The sequence below is a fragment of the Molossus molossus genome, unplaced genomic scaffold (assembly GCF_014108415.1).
Source record: "Molossus molossus isolate mMolMol1 unplaced genomic scaffold, mMolMol1.p scaffold_m16_p_7, whole genome shotgun sequence".
NCBI lineage: Eukaryota > Metazoa > Chordata > Mammalia > Chiroptera > Molossidae > Molossus > Molossus molossus.
In genome coordinates, this window is record NW_023425401.1 from 108,121,563 (window position 1) to 108,136,922 (window position 15,360).

At 53.5% G+C, this 15,360-nt stretch overlaps 1 protein-coding gene across 1 annotated transcript; it reads right to left on the bottom strand.

Moving 5' to 3' along the window:
- Positions 1-7,184: 7,184 nt before the first annotated feature.
- On the bottom strand, positions 7,185-14,952 carry ZNF467 (zinc finger protein 467). The gene is made up of 5 exons (XM_036247119.1): positions 14,918-14,952; positions 12,935-13,010; positions 12,349-12,471; positions 11,449-11,562; positions 7,185-9,039 (listed from the first exon to the last, which is right to left on the bottom strand). Exons 2-5 carry the CDS (start codon positions 12,966-12,968, stop codon positions 7,538-7,540), a joined length of 1,773 nt encoding a protein of 590 aa, XP_036103012.1. The 5' UTR covers positions 12,969-13,010; positions 14,918-14,952; the 3' UTR covers positions 7,185-7,537.
- Between the last annotated feature and the right edge of the window lie 408 nt (positions 14,953-15,360).

Below are 15,360 nucleotides of genomic sequence, written 5' to 3' on the forward strand. Positions count from 1 at the left end.
TCCTTGGCTTAGGTTCATTCAGATGTTCCCTTCCCCATCTTTGCAACCAGAACTGCCAGAGTTCAGAGGCAGGTGGTGGTGAACATACCTGTGCACAGCACGTGTACCTGGGGGGGCTTCAAGTGGCTGCAGGGGAGCCGGGAGAGCCCCTCTTCCTAACACCTGTTCGGCCTGCTTCGAGCTGAGAAGGCAGTGGCTCTCGCCTCCCGCTCGGTACAGGCAGACTTCACTTGGGGAGGACTCCCCTCCTTGGTCTGAGTCAGAGTCACCGTGTGGATTCTGAAACTTGCAAAGGGAAGGTGCCTACAGAAAGGGCTCGGTGGCTCCACAGCAAGGCATGACAGGCTGGTGTGGTGCCAGTACTGGGACAAGTGGGCTTGGCGGACAAGGACACCTGTGGCCAGTGCAGCCTAGGTGGTCAAGGTCCAATCAGACTGCAGGAAGTTCCCATCTTTTTTTAAAGAATGTGGAAAATGAGTAATAAAACGGATGGTAGGGGCTTCATGACCTGTGCTCCATCCATCCCACAGGGCCACTGCCACGCAACAGGAACTTGCACGGTTGTTCCTGGAAAGCCTCCGGGGTCATCGTTTTGGTGAAGAATCTGTGCAGTTTAGGACTTTGGGAGTGTGTTCAACACTTCACCTACTTCATGAGGAAATGTCGCTTTGGTGGGAGAAACTGGGGGGCCTTTTTGAACTCAGGAATTCCAGGAGTCTGGAGGTAGGGGCACAGAAGGCTGCAGCTCTGCCTGTCACCATCCTGGCAAGCGCCCTGGAGGGTGACTCCTGGCTGACCTGGGCATGGCCTTCCCTCCATCAGCCACTCGCCAGCCCCCGGCCACTGTCCGGCGGAACGGGAAGGTCCCGCTTCAATCAGCAGGATCCCCATGGGCTCCAGGTCACCCCAGGGGGGTCCAGTGGAAGAGGCCACAATGGGGTGGGGGTGCAGGGACCACAGTCTGCTGCCTAGGACACCCCATGGTGTCACGGCTGCCTCCAAAAGGAGTTTGCTTTATTGGCGGGCCAGACCTGACTTAGTCTTCTGTGTCTGTCTGAGATGTGGCTTCTGTAAACAGCCTGTAGTTGGATTTTATTTTTTAATCCAGCTCGACAAAGTTTTTTGTTCCTTGGAGCCCTGAAACCATTTCCATGTAATAAAATTACCGACATGTTTGGATTTGAATATCCCATCTTATCTCCTGCTTTTGTTTGCCTCGCTTGTGCCGGGGGTCTCCCTCCCTGCTTTCTTTTGTATTGACGATGTTGTGGGTTTTGTTTGTCTCTATACATTCCACTTTCCCTCCGCTGGCCTCAGCATTTAAAGAGCTAAAAGGAAAACATTCAAATTTACAGTCATATTTGGGAGATTTTAGCACGCCTTTTCCAGAAAGTTACTAAAATAATAAATCAGGAAGATACGGGAGATTTGAATAAGTCGACTAACAAACTTGGCTCTGTTGATGAATGTATAGAACACAGCACCACAGGACTGCAGAATATGTATTCTTTTCAAGTGCATGCAGGACAGTCACAACTGACTATATAGTAAACCCTGGAGCAAGAGCAAACAAATCTGGAAGTATACTGAATATGTTCTTTGACCATACTGTGCTTTTAAGCTAGAAACCAATAAAAAGTGAGAAATTCTTGTATACTAGAAAAATAAGAAGGCTCCTAAATAATCCATGCATCGATGAAAGAATATTTTGAACTAAACTATAAGAAAGTGCCACATACCAAACTTGGAGGATAGAGCTAAATCAGTACTCGGAAGTGCGTGGGCATACATGACTATGTGAAGGGAAAAGGCTGAGAATCTACAAAGACGTGAAAACAGGACAGCAAAGGAAATCCAGAAAAAACTTGAGGACACATAATGGTAAGAGCAAAGTGTGTGAGATGGCATTCATATATTAGATAAATCAAGAAAGCCAAAAAGTGTTCCTTTAACGAAGAATGAAATCGACCAGCTTGTGTAATTCATCAATAAAAAAAGGCACACATTGCTGCTTGACCTTTGGCTAAGATCAAGTGTGGGAAAAGGCACAAATAATCTCCAGAATGAAGGTGACATCGCTGTAGATGCCACTAGAGACCATATAAAAGTGAAAAGATATTTCAAGCAACTTAAAAATTTGAAGATTTGATTATACAACTCCCACAAGAATACAACTTAACAAAACAGACTCAAAAATAATAGTAAATAGTCATACAATTGAAAAAATTTGCATCAGATCAAACATCTTCCCAAAAAGGAAACTGCAGACTGACAGCTTCCCTGGTAAGTTCAGTCTCACATTTAAGGAGAAGGGTCATTTCAGGAATACACAAACTGCTCTAAAGAACAGGAAAATATGGAATATTATGAGACTAATATAACCTTGAAACGAAAGGTTGAGAAAGACAGTACAAGAAGACACTCAGAGGCCAATAATCCAAAAATGTGCAAAGAAGCAAAAATCCTAAACAAGCATTTTCAAACAATCCGGCAATTTATACAGAGAAATAAACCATCATGACCAAGTTGGGTTTATCTCAGAGATTCAAGGCTGGTTTTAACATTTGAAAACCACTAGTGGTCACCCACCACAATAATAAAGGAGAAAAGTCATCTGATCATCTCAATAGCTGCAGAAAGATGATTTGATAAGAGCCAGCATCCATAAATATGCTAAATTAGGGTGAGAAAGAGAATTGCTTAATTTGGTAGAGATCATGTACCCAAAATATTACGTGGAGCAAACATGATACTTAATGGTGATACATTGCATGTTTCTTCAGATCAGGAACAAGGAAAGGAAGTCCACTCCCTCACACTACTATTCAGCATTATAGTAGAGGTTCTGGCCAGGACAGTAAAGCAAGCGGAAAAGGAGGCATGAGAATCCAAAAAAGGAACAAAGGAGTCATTACAAGTGATATGACTGTTCACATAGACAATTGAAAGGAATCTATAATCATAAAAATTTTTAATTAAAAAATTTTATTTGTGCTTAAAAAAGTTCTAGAATCTAGGAATAAACAAGAAACTATATAGAGGAAACTATTGAGTGCTTTTTTTTAAATCCTCAACCGAAAATAGTTTTCCATTTATTCTCAGGCAGAATGGGAGGGGGAGAGAGAGAGCAACATCGATGTGGGAGGGACACATTGACGCTTCCTTCTGCACGACCCTGACCGGGGTTGGGGATCGAACCACAACCGAGGTACGTGCCCTTGACCGGGATCGAACCCACAACTCTTTGGTCTGTGGGCTGATGCGCTGACCACGGAGCAAAGCCGGCCAGGGCTTGAGCACTTTTTTTTTCCCTTCATTGATTTTAGAGAGAGAAGAATTGAAAGGGAGAGAGAGATAGAAACATCGATGAGAGAGAACATCGATTGACTGCCTCCGGCATGCCTCACACTGGGAATTGGGCCCACAACCTGGGCTTGTGTCCTGACTGAGAATCAAACTGACATGGGTCAATGCTCAACCACTGAACCACATCAACTGGACATTGAGCACTTTTTGATCATTTTCTTCCTGCCTTATTTCTCATAACAATTAAGGTAGATGTTAATACTATTATTATCATCCTTATTTTACAGATGAGGAAAGCAGCACAGAGAGGGTAATAAGCTTGCTCCAGGTCACACAGCCAGTAGGGGATTGAACTGCACTTGGAACTGGGGTAATTGGCTTCAGAGCAAAGTGGGGCCCTAAAACATGCAGAGCAAAAGCACACTGAAGCTGCACCCTAAGCCTAGGTTTGTGCAGTCTGAGGCAGAAAAAAAAATAGATTAATTTAAAAATTACCTGTGCCCTGTTCGATGTGGCTCAGTAGTTAGAGCAAAGAGACCCGGGTTTGACTCCAGCCAAGGGGATGTACCTCGGGCGCGGTTCGTCCCCAGCCCTGGTTGGGGTTGTGTGGGAGGCAACCAGTCGATGTGTCTCTCTCACATCCATGTCTTTCTCTCTCTCTCCCACTCTGTCTGAAGATAGATGTAAAAAAATATCCTCAGGTGAGGATTAAAAAAATAATAAATAAAAAGTACTTCCCTGCAACAACTACTTGTGAACTCTGTGAGTAGACACCTATTGTATCTGTGCACCAGCACAGTCAGGGACAGAGTGGGGGTTCAATAAACACGAACTGAGCATCTGGGTGAATGGTGCATTTGTTTGGGTTTGACACCAGAGAGGGAGGGTGTTGGAATAAATGTATTGAAATTGTTCATAGAACCCTCAGATTCTCATCGAAATGGAAGAGCTCACCATCGACACCTGGGGCTCCGCGCTGTGCCTGTTTCCCTTGGGCTAACAGGATGCTCAGACATTCCAGAAAGGAAGTTAGGGAAGTATTCTTTCTTAGTCCTGGAGGATTGGTGTCTGCCCAGCACATCCTCAGACACTCCATCCTCTCCATTTAAAATGTTTAAATGTTTGTGGCTTGGTGGTGACCTGGATTTGGACTTTCAGGTGATAAAGGGCAAGACCCTCGAACAGTGGTCCTCATCCCTGGGTGCACATTTGGGTCACTTGGGAAAAGTTTTGAAAATCAGGTTCAGGCCCCATTTATGCAGATTCTAATTCAATTGGTGTCAAGTGTGGTGAGCATTGTGTATGTCTATCCAGCTATCTGTCCATCCATCCATCTTTATATATATCTATTTAGTCATATATAAACTCTATTGGAATATAACAAATATACAGAAACGTGCACATATCCATTGGTATATTTTTAAGTTTCCAGGAGGTTCTAATGTGTTGAGAACCACTCTTGTTAGCAAAACTGTAGAACAATCAAAGTTTATCTTTGGGCCTTTCCCATGGTTTACCTTCAGCCTTTCTCCCTACTTACCATAAAGAGCTTCTGCATTGACCCGAGACCTACAACATCGCATGTATTTATTTCATTCCAAACTGAGAGAGTATCATTCCTGTCTGGGAGCCCCAGGTGGGCTCATGCACCTTCACCAGGTAACAAAAGTTCACCATAGGAGAGGGACCACAGACCTCTAGAGACAGGTGGGATCTCAGGGGAGGGAATGTGGGGTGTGGGGTGGAAGCCCCTCCAGTTGGAGGTCAGTGCTCCTAGCTGAGAATCATCACAAGAAATCTTTGCATTTTGCCAGAAAATGTCAATAGACTTTTCAGGCTCCCCTAAGCAGAAAAGGCGGCTCTCCTTGGTCTGGGGTGCCTCTTATCGCCCATCAAATCGCTTGAGAACCACTTTCTCTCAAGATTTAGGCAGAGTGGCAGGAAGCTGCATTTCTCGAATTCTGATGTAGGAGGGAAGAGCCGGGATCTGGTAGAAGAAAGGGGCTTTGGTTCTGGCCTGGGTGCCATAAGCAGGGGAGGACCAGCAGTTACAGATCAAAGCTGCAACTGGCATCTTACCGGGGCAGAAAGGAAAGCTGAGAGGTCATGAATGTGTCTCCTATTCTTAAACACCACTTTAAGGACTTCCTCGAAGGTCTTTAAGGATCGTCCACTGCCTTGCACCTGACTTCACTCTGCGGGTGGTTCCTGGATAAGGGATGAGCACATACATGTCTACTGCCAGATTTCTCTTCCTGAAGTGGAGCTTGGTCCTGCTTACCCCTGCTGTGGGGAGGGGAGTGGGAGAAGCATCCTTCGGAGGTGCCCACTGACCCTAGCATCCAGAGCCTTCGATGGCCTGGCCTTGACCTAGATGAACAACCTCACCACACATTGCTTTCTCTCACAGAGCTTATTTCAGCCAGGCTGAACTTCTTGCTACTCCTAGGTCTATCTGAGCCCATGCATTTTTCCTTGCTGTTCCCCCTACCAGAAATTTGCCCTTCCTCAATTTTCACATTTTATTTGGCCAAGTCCATGTAGTAGCAAAGTCCAAAGTTGGTACCTCCTCCATGATTCCTGCAGTGAGAAGTGGTAAAGCAACAACAATGACAGCTAACATTTATTAAGCACCTACTATGTCCAGGAATTGTTGTAAATATTCAAGACAATGTGAAATCCTGGAAATGGCTGACACATGGTAGGTCTCTTGGAATATGCTGCAGGATCCAAGCACTGTTCTTACACAAGAATTCCAGCATGTTTAGAAAAATAGAAACATTGCTAGAACCCTCATAAATGTTGCTTTCATGTGTTTGATTTCAATCGTCTGAAAGATGACCCTTTAAGCTGGATCACAAACTGAGTGCCAAAGAGGTCAGGTGGGCACCTTCAGAGAGAGCAGAGTGGTGAGGGCTGTGGGCAATGTCCTCCTACCCCTTAGTCTCACAAGACCAACTTCTGCTCAGCCCCAGCCACAAGCTGCCAGGCCCTCTGACTTTTCACAAGAGAAGCTCGAAGTTCAGACTTTTATGTGAAATATCCAAGTTTTTTAAATGCTGCTGGGGCCACACAATGGCCCCTGTTTATAGCCACACTGCCGTATTCACTGGAACTACCTACTCATTTGCGTCCAAGAAACTTAAAACTCAGTGCATTCACACACCCCTTCCTCCGCCCGTACCCCTCATCGCCAGCAATCTCATTGTGAGAAAGCAGGGCCCCCGGAAAATGAATGCCCTGCTCCAAGTCCTACAGGAGGCTCAGGAGGGGTCAAACCCAAAACTTCTCACTCCAGGTTCAACTTGTTCCCCATCACCCCACCCCACCCTTCACTGCCAGCCAGCCAGCTCTCCCAGCTGCCTAGGCTGGGGAGGCGCAGCGACAGAGAAGTCTGGATTAAGCATCCATCATAAAGATGGAACGTATGGGAAACTATGCTGGAAAAGGAACCCCATATACTATTAATGTCCTTCCTCATGGTGCCAGGCAGGGAGGCAAGTGGCACTGCATTTCTGAGGTCCCCTTGGGAGAGCTGCAGACAGAGGCAGAAGCTCTAGAGCTCGGGAGCCCTCTGTGTCATGGTGTCATATATCTCCATGGGAACAGCCAAAGGACACCTGCCCCCTCTCTGTGCATTCCCCACAGTTGCAGCCTTTAACACCTGGCATGAGAAATGTATGCTAATGTTTCTTCCTCATCCGATTTCTGAGCTAGAAGCGGGGAGCAGGGGAGTGGTTTGGCAATTAGCTGTATTATATTTTGAGTTGGAAGAGTGATTACCAGCAGCTGGCTGAGTGGAACTCACCCCGGAAAGGAAGGGACAGGTCCTTTGTGTGTGGATTAGAATAATTAAACAGCCCTAGAACCTTCGGATTTTAATTTTAATAACACTGGCAGTACACAGATAACCATTCTTCCCCTCTCCCTGTAGAGGTTCCTGACTTGGCCAGGGTGGTACACAAAACGTCAGCTTTCCAGGGGTCCTCTTGGTGGGAGCCTTCCACGGACTCAGGCCTGAACTAGTCCCAGCAAGGGTTCACTCAGCACTGTCTTTGTCACAGAATGTCACAGCTGGTTATCTTTCCAGACTTCTCCCCAGCAAGATGGAGAGGAGAGGAAAACAGCCGGCAGGGGCCTAGGCCGTCCTGCCCCTGCTCGCCGGCTTGGACCTGGGTGTCTCCAACCAGGGAGCAAGAGAAGGCAACGAAGGGTCCGGACGAGAGGAAGCTCAGAAGAAGAGTGGGGGTGCTGCCACTTCCGTGGGAGTTGGCCAGGCTGGGGTCGGGAGGTCAGCGTCGGAGGCCAGGTGGGCCGCCTCGCCATGGATGCGCTGGTGCCGCACGAGGTGAGTCTTGCGGCTGAAGCTCTTCCCGCACTGCGGGCAGGAGAAGGGGCGTGAGCCCGTGTGGATGGCCTGATGGCGGACCAGGTTGGTTTTGGAGCTGAAGCTGCGGGCGCAGAGGGTACAAGCGTGGGGCCGACTGCCCGTGTGCACCGCCTGGTGGCGGCCCAGGTGAGACTTGCGGCTGAAGCGGCGGCCGCACTGCGCACAGGCGAAAGGCCTGGCGCCGCTGTGGGCTCTAGAATGCGCGACCAGATTGGGCCTGGAGCCGAAGCGGCGGCCACACTGCGCGCAGGCGAAGGGCCGTTCGCCCGTGTGCACCCGCCGATGCCGTGCCAGGTGCTGCCCGTGGGCGAAGCCGCGTCCGCAGTCCGGGCAGAAGAAGGACCGCTCGCTATCCGGAGCGCCTTGGGGCGCCTGTGCGCTTCGGTGCGCGCAGGCCAGGGGCTCGGCGGTGGTGGGGTCCAAGGTGGCACCCAGTGCACAGTCGTCGCATTCAAAGGGGCGCCCTTCGCTGCGGTGCAGACGCTGGTGCGTGGCGAGGTTCTTCTTCCAGCCGAAGCACACGCCGCAGTCGGAGCAGGCGAAAGGCTTAGGTCCGGGAGGGGACGGGGTCGGGGACGGAGCAGGGGACCCGGGAGAGGCGGGGGGGTCGGCAGACCGCGGGGCGCGGCAGGCCGCTTCGTGCACCCTTTGGTGCCGCACCAAGTGCTGCTTGTGCGTGAAGCTGCGTGCGCACTGCGCGCACTGGTAGGGCCTCTCGCCCGTGTGGATGCGCTGGTGGCGGATAAGGTGCGTCTTTTTGCGAAAGCGCTTCTCGCACTCAGTGCAGGGGAAGGGACGCTCGCCCGTGTGCGTCTTCTGGTGAGAGCCCAGGTGTATCTTCTGGCTGAAGCGCTTGCCACACTCTGCGCACGGGTAGGGCCGCTCGCCTGTGTGCGTGCGCAGGTGGCGGGTCAGGTGCGCTTTCTTGCTGAAGCGCTTGTCGCACTCGGAGCACGGGAACGGCCGCTCGCCGCGGTGGCTGCGCTGGTGCAGCAGCATGTGAGCGCGCTGCGTGAAGCTGCGGCCGCAGTCCGGGCAGGCGCAGGGGCCCTCGCCGCGGTGCAGCCTCTGATGCAGCCTCAAGGTCAGCTGGTCCCTGAACCGCCGCTCGCACTCCCCGCAGCCATAGGGCTTCTCTGAGGCAGGAGTCCACCCGGCCAGCGCGAGCCCACCCAGTGCCCCTGGGGCCCCGGGCTCCAACTTATACGCGGTGGCCAGAGGCCCCAGGTCAGGTGCGGGAAAGGGGCCAGGGAGTAATGACAGATGCTGGGGCCATTCGACTTCCTCTTCTGCCTCCTGGTCCTCCTCCTCCACTTTCACCTTTCGAATCATCCACTCGTCTCCTGAAAAGTCAAAGCAAGACAAGTCCACTAAGCCCCACGTTTATTTATGCAACGTTTATTTACCAATAGACCACCACTCCCTGGGGCCCTGCAGTCTGGCTTTTGCTCTGTTTGCTTAAGGGAAGGTTCCTGGGAATGACCGAATCCGAAGATCACCGCTCAGCCTTCCTCCTTCCCCGTCTGCAGACAGGATGCTGGTGGACCAATCTGCAGGGGCTTCTCCCGGTCTTGCGCTGGTCTGTAAGAGCGCTAAGAACGAAGAGCACCTTCCCTGCCTCTAAACATGAATGCTGCTCAAGGTTCAGCCCTCAGGCTTCACTCTGGGTTCATACACCCCCCGCAGCCACCCCAGATCTTCCTGTCTAGCAAGCTCCTTTCTGGAAACACAGTCTCTCATCTTCAGCTGAGCAGCCCCCTTCCCGAATCCTGAAAATCAGCTGTAGCTCAGCAGGCTTATCATCACCAAACACCTCCGCTTTCCAGACCTACCCACTTCCTTGAATGTGACCACTGCAACCTCCTTCTCCCAGTTGCTGGGCTCAGAACCTTGGACCCTTGACTCTCACCTTTGAGCGTCCCTGCTCTCAGACTGTCCCCAGTGGACTTTGTATCCCTTCCTGCCATCTCTCAAGCCCCTTCCCCTCCAACTGCCTTCATTCTTGCTTCTCCAGTCAGGTGGCGAGTCCCAGTTTGGAAAGAGGAGGATTGTGTGTAGGGAACCAAAGAGTGGTCCTCGAGAAGAAGAGAGGGCCTCTGGGCGAGCAGGTTCGAAGTGGGTTTTCCTGGAGCTTGGCCCCTCTTGGGCCCTGGAATGGCCCAGTCAAGAGGAAGAAGCTGAAGGCCTAGACCCAGAGTGTCCACTTGGGTTCTTCTCTGCCACTAACCAGCAGTGTGACCTTGGTTAACTTACCTCTTTGCTGCCTCTTTGAGCCAAGTTTGTTAGTTTGCTCAGGTGTAAGGGTTGGGACTAGCTCATGGTTCCTAAACCTAGTGCCACATCATACTCTCCTGTTACAAAATGCACCTATGGGAGCAGGGCACATGCATCTGTCTCTTTATTTAAAGCTCCCAAAGTGGTTCCTGTTTGAGAACCATCGAACCAGATGCTCTGAGTTCCTGTCTGGCTCTGAAAGTCTGTGATAGCCCGAGCCCTGGTTCCATCACACACGGACGGCCACAGCGACATTCATTCCCATCTCTTTCACCGACCCATCACAGCCAAACACTATTCACGCTGTTGAGATACTGCTTTCATTTTCATTGTGCCACTGTTCTACCCAAGAACCACCAGCAGCTCCCTATCAACAGGATAAAGGAAGCTCTAGCTGCATCAGAAGTGCACCCCAACCCAGTGCAACCTAATAAAAATATACCTTTATGTGTCTAATAAAAATGAGGATGGCCCGGCCGGTGTGGCTCAGTGATTGAGCATTGACCCATGTACGAAGAGGTCACTGGTTCGATTCCCAGTCAGGACACATGCCCAGGTTGTGGGCCCGATCCCCAGGGGGGGTCATGCTGGAGGCGGCCAGTCGACGTTCTCTCTCATTGATGTTTCTATCTCTCTCTTCCTCTCTCTCGAAAAATCAATAAAAAGAAAAAAAAATTTAAATGAGGATGGCCACCATTCATTGAGTGCCAACTATAGATGATGTACTGTGCACACGTTCTCACAAGACTTCACAACAAGCATGAGTCACCCTGTTTACAGGTGAATAAACGGTTCCTGGAGGCGACGTGGCTGATCCAAGCTCACTCAGCCAGGGAGTATAGAACAAGGATTCAAACACGTCTGTGTTGCTTTAGAGCCCATCTCTTTCCACTCTACCTAACGACCTGGACCTAGTAGGCACTAAATAAATCCTTGTGGGATAAATGACATCACTGGGGCAAAAGATGATGAGGTTGAAGGTAGTGGAAGGAAGTGATGGCGGGATTGTGGAGAGAGAATCGACTCTTCCGTTGCCCTGGGTATGGGGGAGATGAGTGAAACACAGCAGATTCAGAGCATTTGGGTACCACTGAGATAAGTGGAGATGTGGGGGAGGGAGCAAGTCTGGGGAGAGAAAATAAAAAGGTTGATCAACGCGCCATATGTCTTCATATGGGGATTGTAATTCAAGCCATCGACAAGTCTATACGTAAACTGGGAGAGAAGTTAGGCCTTCTAGAGGACGTTGACATGATGCTGTGTTTCTCTTGGGCCAGCCTCTCCGATTCCCGTTGTCTATGGATGCAGAATTCCCCCTGGGTGATGAAGCTCTATGAGCAGAAAGGTGCCAGGGCCTGATTCATCTGGTGTTGGAAGGGCCTGGAGTGGCAGCCGCATCAGATAGCAGCTCTGGAGGCTGCAGGGCCCTGTTCCCTCCGCCTGGTCCCCTGGTGGGATGGAGAAATGGGAAGACTCACCTGAGCAGGAGCCCGAAGGCTCAGCCTTCTGTGGTGTGGGTGCCTGGCTTCCTCGGCAGGGAGCCTCAGCCTGTTCAGGGTGGGCGCCTTCCTCCAGTCTGGGGGCCTCGTGCCCTGGCAGAGAACAGGCCACCTCAAGCTACCGCAAACATTGAAGATGGAAAGAGGGTCCCGCTGGTGCCAGGAGGCAGGGGAGTTTGAAACCCCAGTCCCAGCCCCACAGGCAGGGACTGTACCCAGCCCAGGTCATACCCGCAGGGGCAGCCTCGGGCTACTTCAAGCCGGGCAGGAGTGTAGGCCCGCATGGTTGCTAAAGCCACAGCTCTGAGGAGTTGCTGACCTGTGTGTGTGTGAGCAAGGATAGGCCCAGCTCTGAGGTTTACATGAGGCTCCTCTCCTCGGAGGAGGGCTGGGCACCTCCCCGCCACCAGAGGCACCCCAGTTCCATGGCAAATCATTGGAGAAGATCGGGATGTCAAGAAGGCAGGCTCATCCCTTCCTTGGGTATCTTCTCCTGGTATTTGTTTAGCCATTTCCCTGTTTCAAATCTTAGCCTCCCGATGAGGCCTACTCTCACCACCCTATTTAGGCTTTCTCTGCTCCACCCCCATCTATAGCAGTCTCAAACCCCCTCACCCTGTTTTATACCCCCACCCCCAGCATGTGTCCTCTTCTATCAGGGTTTGCAAATGTACTTATTTTTTACATTGGTTGGTTGTTGACTCCCTGTCCGCACTAGGATTGAGCTTCTGGAAGGTAGAGGTCTTTGTCTATTTGATCACTGAGCTATGCCAAATATCCAGAATGGCACTTGGCACTTAGCAGGTAGGTGCTCCATAAATACTTGATAAAGAAAGGACAGATGACTGCCCTGAGCCACCATCCAGGGTCCTCACTCACCCGCATTCAAACAGGAGCCCAGCGCTCTCTCTTCCCTGGGAGGGCACATCTGCTCCTGGGCATTATGGGACCCTTCCCCAGGCTCACTTTGGGGGGCCATCTCTGGCTGGCCCACAGAAAATCCTGTTACAGATAGAAGGATGGGTGGAAGTAAAGCATCCAGTACAGAAGAGGTGAGCAAAGGCAGGGGCTTTCCCCCTTCCCAGCCCACCCAAGGGGCTTTTCCCAACCTGCTCAGGAAGGAGGGTCTCTAGCCAGCATGGACAAGGGACAGCCAGGCTCCCCAGCAGTCTGGCCAGGTGTCAACCTCAGCCCCTTTGCGTTGAATCAAGGACAGAGAAAGAAGGATGGAGTGGATTAAATATCTTGATGCTCCCCCGGCCGGTGTGGCTCAGTGGATTGAGCATCAGTTCCATGGACTGAGAAGTCCGGGTTTGATTGCCCTAAAGGTTCCAGGGGTCCCAGGAGTCTTCGGGTTGCAGTTTCTGAGAATGGCTCTGCCTTCTTTATTGTAGAGAAGCAACAAGCTCAGCAGGCCCCTGAATCCCCACCCCCACCCCAGGTTCCTTCGGTTCTGCTGGCTCACCCAGGGAGCTGAAGGCCTCCAAAGTCTCTCTCATGGCAATCCCAGGTAGCTTCCCCCGGGGATCAGGCCGCAGGCCCTAAGGAGGAAATACATCATTGCTCAAATTCTTCCCTGACAGCTTCCAACTGGCCCTGCCCAACCTCTCCCCATCAGCAATCTCCAGGAGCTCCAAGGTGATGCTCTCAGGTACAGGTGAGGGAAAAGAGAGAAGGTAGATTTTGGACAGCAAAGAGATCTTTACAGGTGGCCCAAGGAGAAGATCTTGAAGCCCTTTCTGCAAGCTCTGGCCAACTCCTGGTCAGCAGCACCCCCTCACCTGGTGGGTTTCTCAGAACCAGCCTCAGCCCCTCAGTGATCCTGCTGGGGGAGGGGGGCCGATATCAGGGATAAATCGATTCCCCGGGGAGAGGGCAGAGGGTGGGAGACCAATCTAAGGAGCAACATCATCACCACCTAGGCCCTCCAGCTGTCTCTGCAGGAGCTGGTGAAATAGGAGCCAGCGGAGGGGCGGAGGTGAGTGTCACTGTTGGGCAACTAATGGGGAAAGTCCTCAGAGGAGGGTCCTCGCTGAAGGAAGGAAATGGCTCTTGCTTCCTCTCCCCCAAACCCTACCTCGACACCATCGCCTCCCCCTACCTTGCGGGGTTTCCCCGACTGGGCCACCTCGCCGTTGTGCCCCCTGCGCCTCTCCTCCTCCAATGGGCGCCCTGCCCCCTCCCAGCAGACTCCCCTCCCCCCCAAATCTTTCTGGCAGCGGTCCCTCTGCCCTCCCTTCTCCTGTTCCCTCTGCCTTCCGCCCTCTCTCCCCACTGAATCTGGCTGGCTCCCCAGCTCCGCCCCCTGCCTCGCCCCTCCGGCTCCTCCCCCTGCCCGCAGCCTGTGGGCCAACCCCTCCCCGCCCCCTCCTCCGCCCCCCGACCCTCCGCTCTGGGTCCTCTCCGCCGCAGCGCTCCCCTCCCCCTCCTCGGGCCGCCTATCCCTTCCCTCCGGTTCTCCCCGACTCCATCCCCCTCCCCGGTGCACACCCTCTCCCTTCCTTCCCCCTCCTCTTTTCCTTCCTCCCTACACTGCCCGTCTCCTCCCCGCTGTTCTCCCCCACTCCGCTCACCCCTCCTCCTCCCTCTCCTCCCCCACTCTGGTTTCCCTTCCTTCTCCTCTCCTCTCTTCACCTCAGCTCCCTCCCTCCTCCCGTCTCCCCAGCCCTCCTTACCCTCTCCCCCACCACCCTCCTCCCTCCTTCCCCTCCTCCCTCCTGCAGCTCTCCTTCCCCTCCGAGGCCCCCGGCTCCCTTCCCCCTCTGCCTCCCCAGCAGGATCTCGCTTCCCCTCCCTCCGGGTCCCCAGTCCCCAGAACCGCTCTTCCCCTCCCCCTTCCAGTCCGCTCCCCAAGCTCGCCCCGCGGTCCCCGGCCCTCTAGCCGCGCACTCCGGATCCTCTCCTCGCCCTGCCCTGTCCCCCGCTGCCTCCAATACACCTCCGTTTCCCCTCCCCTCCCATCAGTGGCTCCCTTCCCTGTTTCTGTTCCCCAGTGACTTCTGCACCCCCCTCCCAAGTTTCTCTCTCGACCAGATCCCTCTCGTCCCACCACCCCGCCGCCGTTCGTCCCCCTCTGCGCCCGACCTCACTCCACGTCCCGGCCCCTCCCCGGCTCTCGGGCTCACCTGTCAGCACCCTTCTCTCCACCCCCCAGCCGCCCGGTCCCTGAGCCAGGTTTTCCTTCCCCTGCCCCCTCCCACACTCCCTCTCCCCTCTCAGGAGCCTCCTCACTCCCTCCCCTCGGAGCCTTGCACCCCTTTCCCACTGGAGTACCCCCTCCTTCTCCCTCTCCCCGGCCCCGGCCCTTCCCTCCAGCTCCCAGTCACTTCTCTCGACAACCCTGACTCCCCCCTCCGTGTCCTCCCTCTTCCAGCCCGCGCCGCTCCCCAGCCCTTTCATTCCCTCCACCTCTCCCCACCCCCTGTGCGCCCCCACCCGGGGCTGTCACCTGCGCAGAGCGGGCAGCGACTCAGTGCCGGTGTGGAGGGGGGAGCGGGCGGAGCCGCTGGCCGCTGGGCGCCTCCAGGGCTGGTACCTGGCGGGCGGCCGGCCGGGTCTCCCCGCTGCTGCCGGACCCTGGCGTCCGGGCCTCCGGTCCCGGAGGGCTCTGCTCGCAATGGCGCCCGCTGCCCGCAGCTCGGCTGCCCGAGAGACTGACAGATTGACAGCCCCGAAACTTCGCGGGGAGGGGAGAGGAAAAGACGCGGGGGGAGCGGGAGCGGGGAAAGGCGCCCGGCAGGGGGAGGGGAGCGAGGACGCTGGCGGGGCGCAGCGGGGCGCCGGTGGGAGAGGCAGGGGTGTCCTGGAGTGGGGTCGGAGGCCGGCGTACAGCGGGGCAGGCGGGCAGGTGACGGTCTGGAGGGACGACGGCCGGAGTAGGTGATGGGAAGT

Bases quoted from the DNA above. Each gene is read 5' to 3' on its own strand.
- ZNF467 (XM_036247119.1), bottom strand. From the start codon at position 12,968: ATGAGAGAGACTTTGGAGGCCTTCAGCTCCCTGG. The intron at 11,563-12,348 runs GTGAGTGAGGAC...GTTCTCTGCCAG, and splicing joins GGGCTCCTGTTTGAATGCGG to GGCACGAGGCCCCCAGACTG. The intron at 9,040-11,448 runs GTGAGTCTTCCC...TTGACTTTTCAG, and splicing joins GCCTTCGGGCTCCTGCTCAG to GAGACGAGTGGATGATTCGA.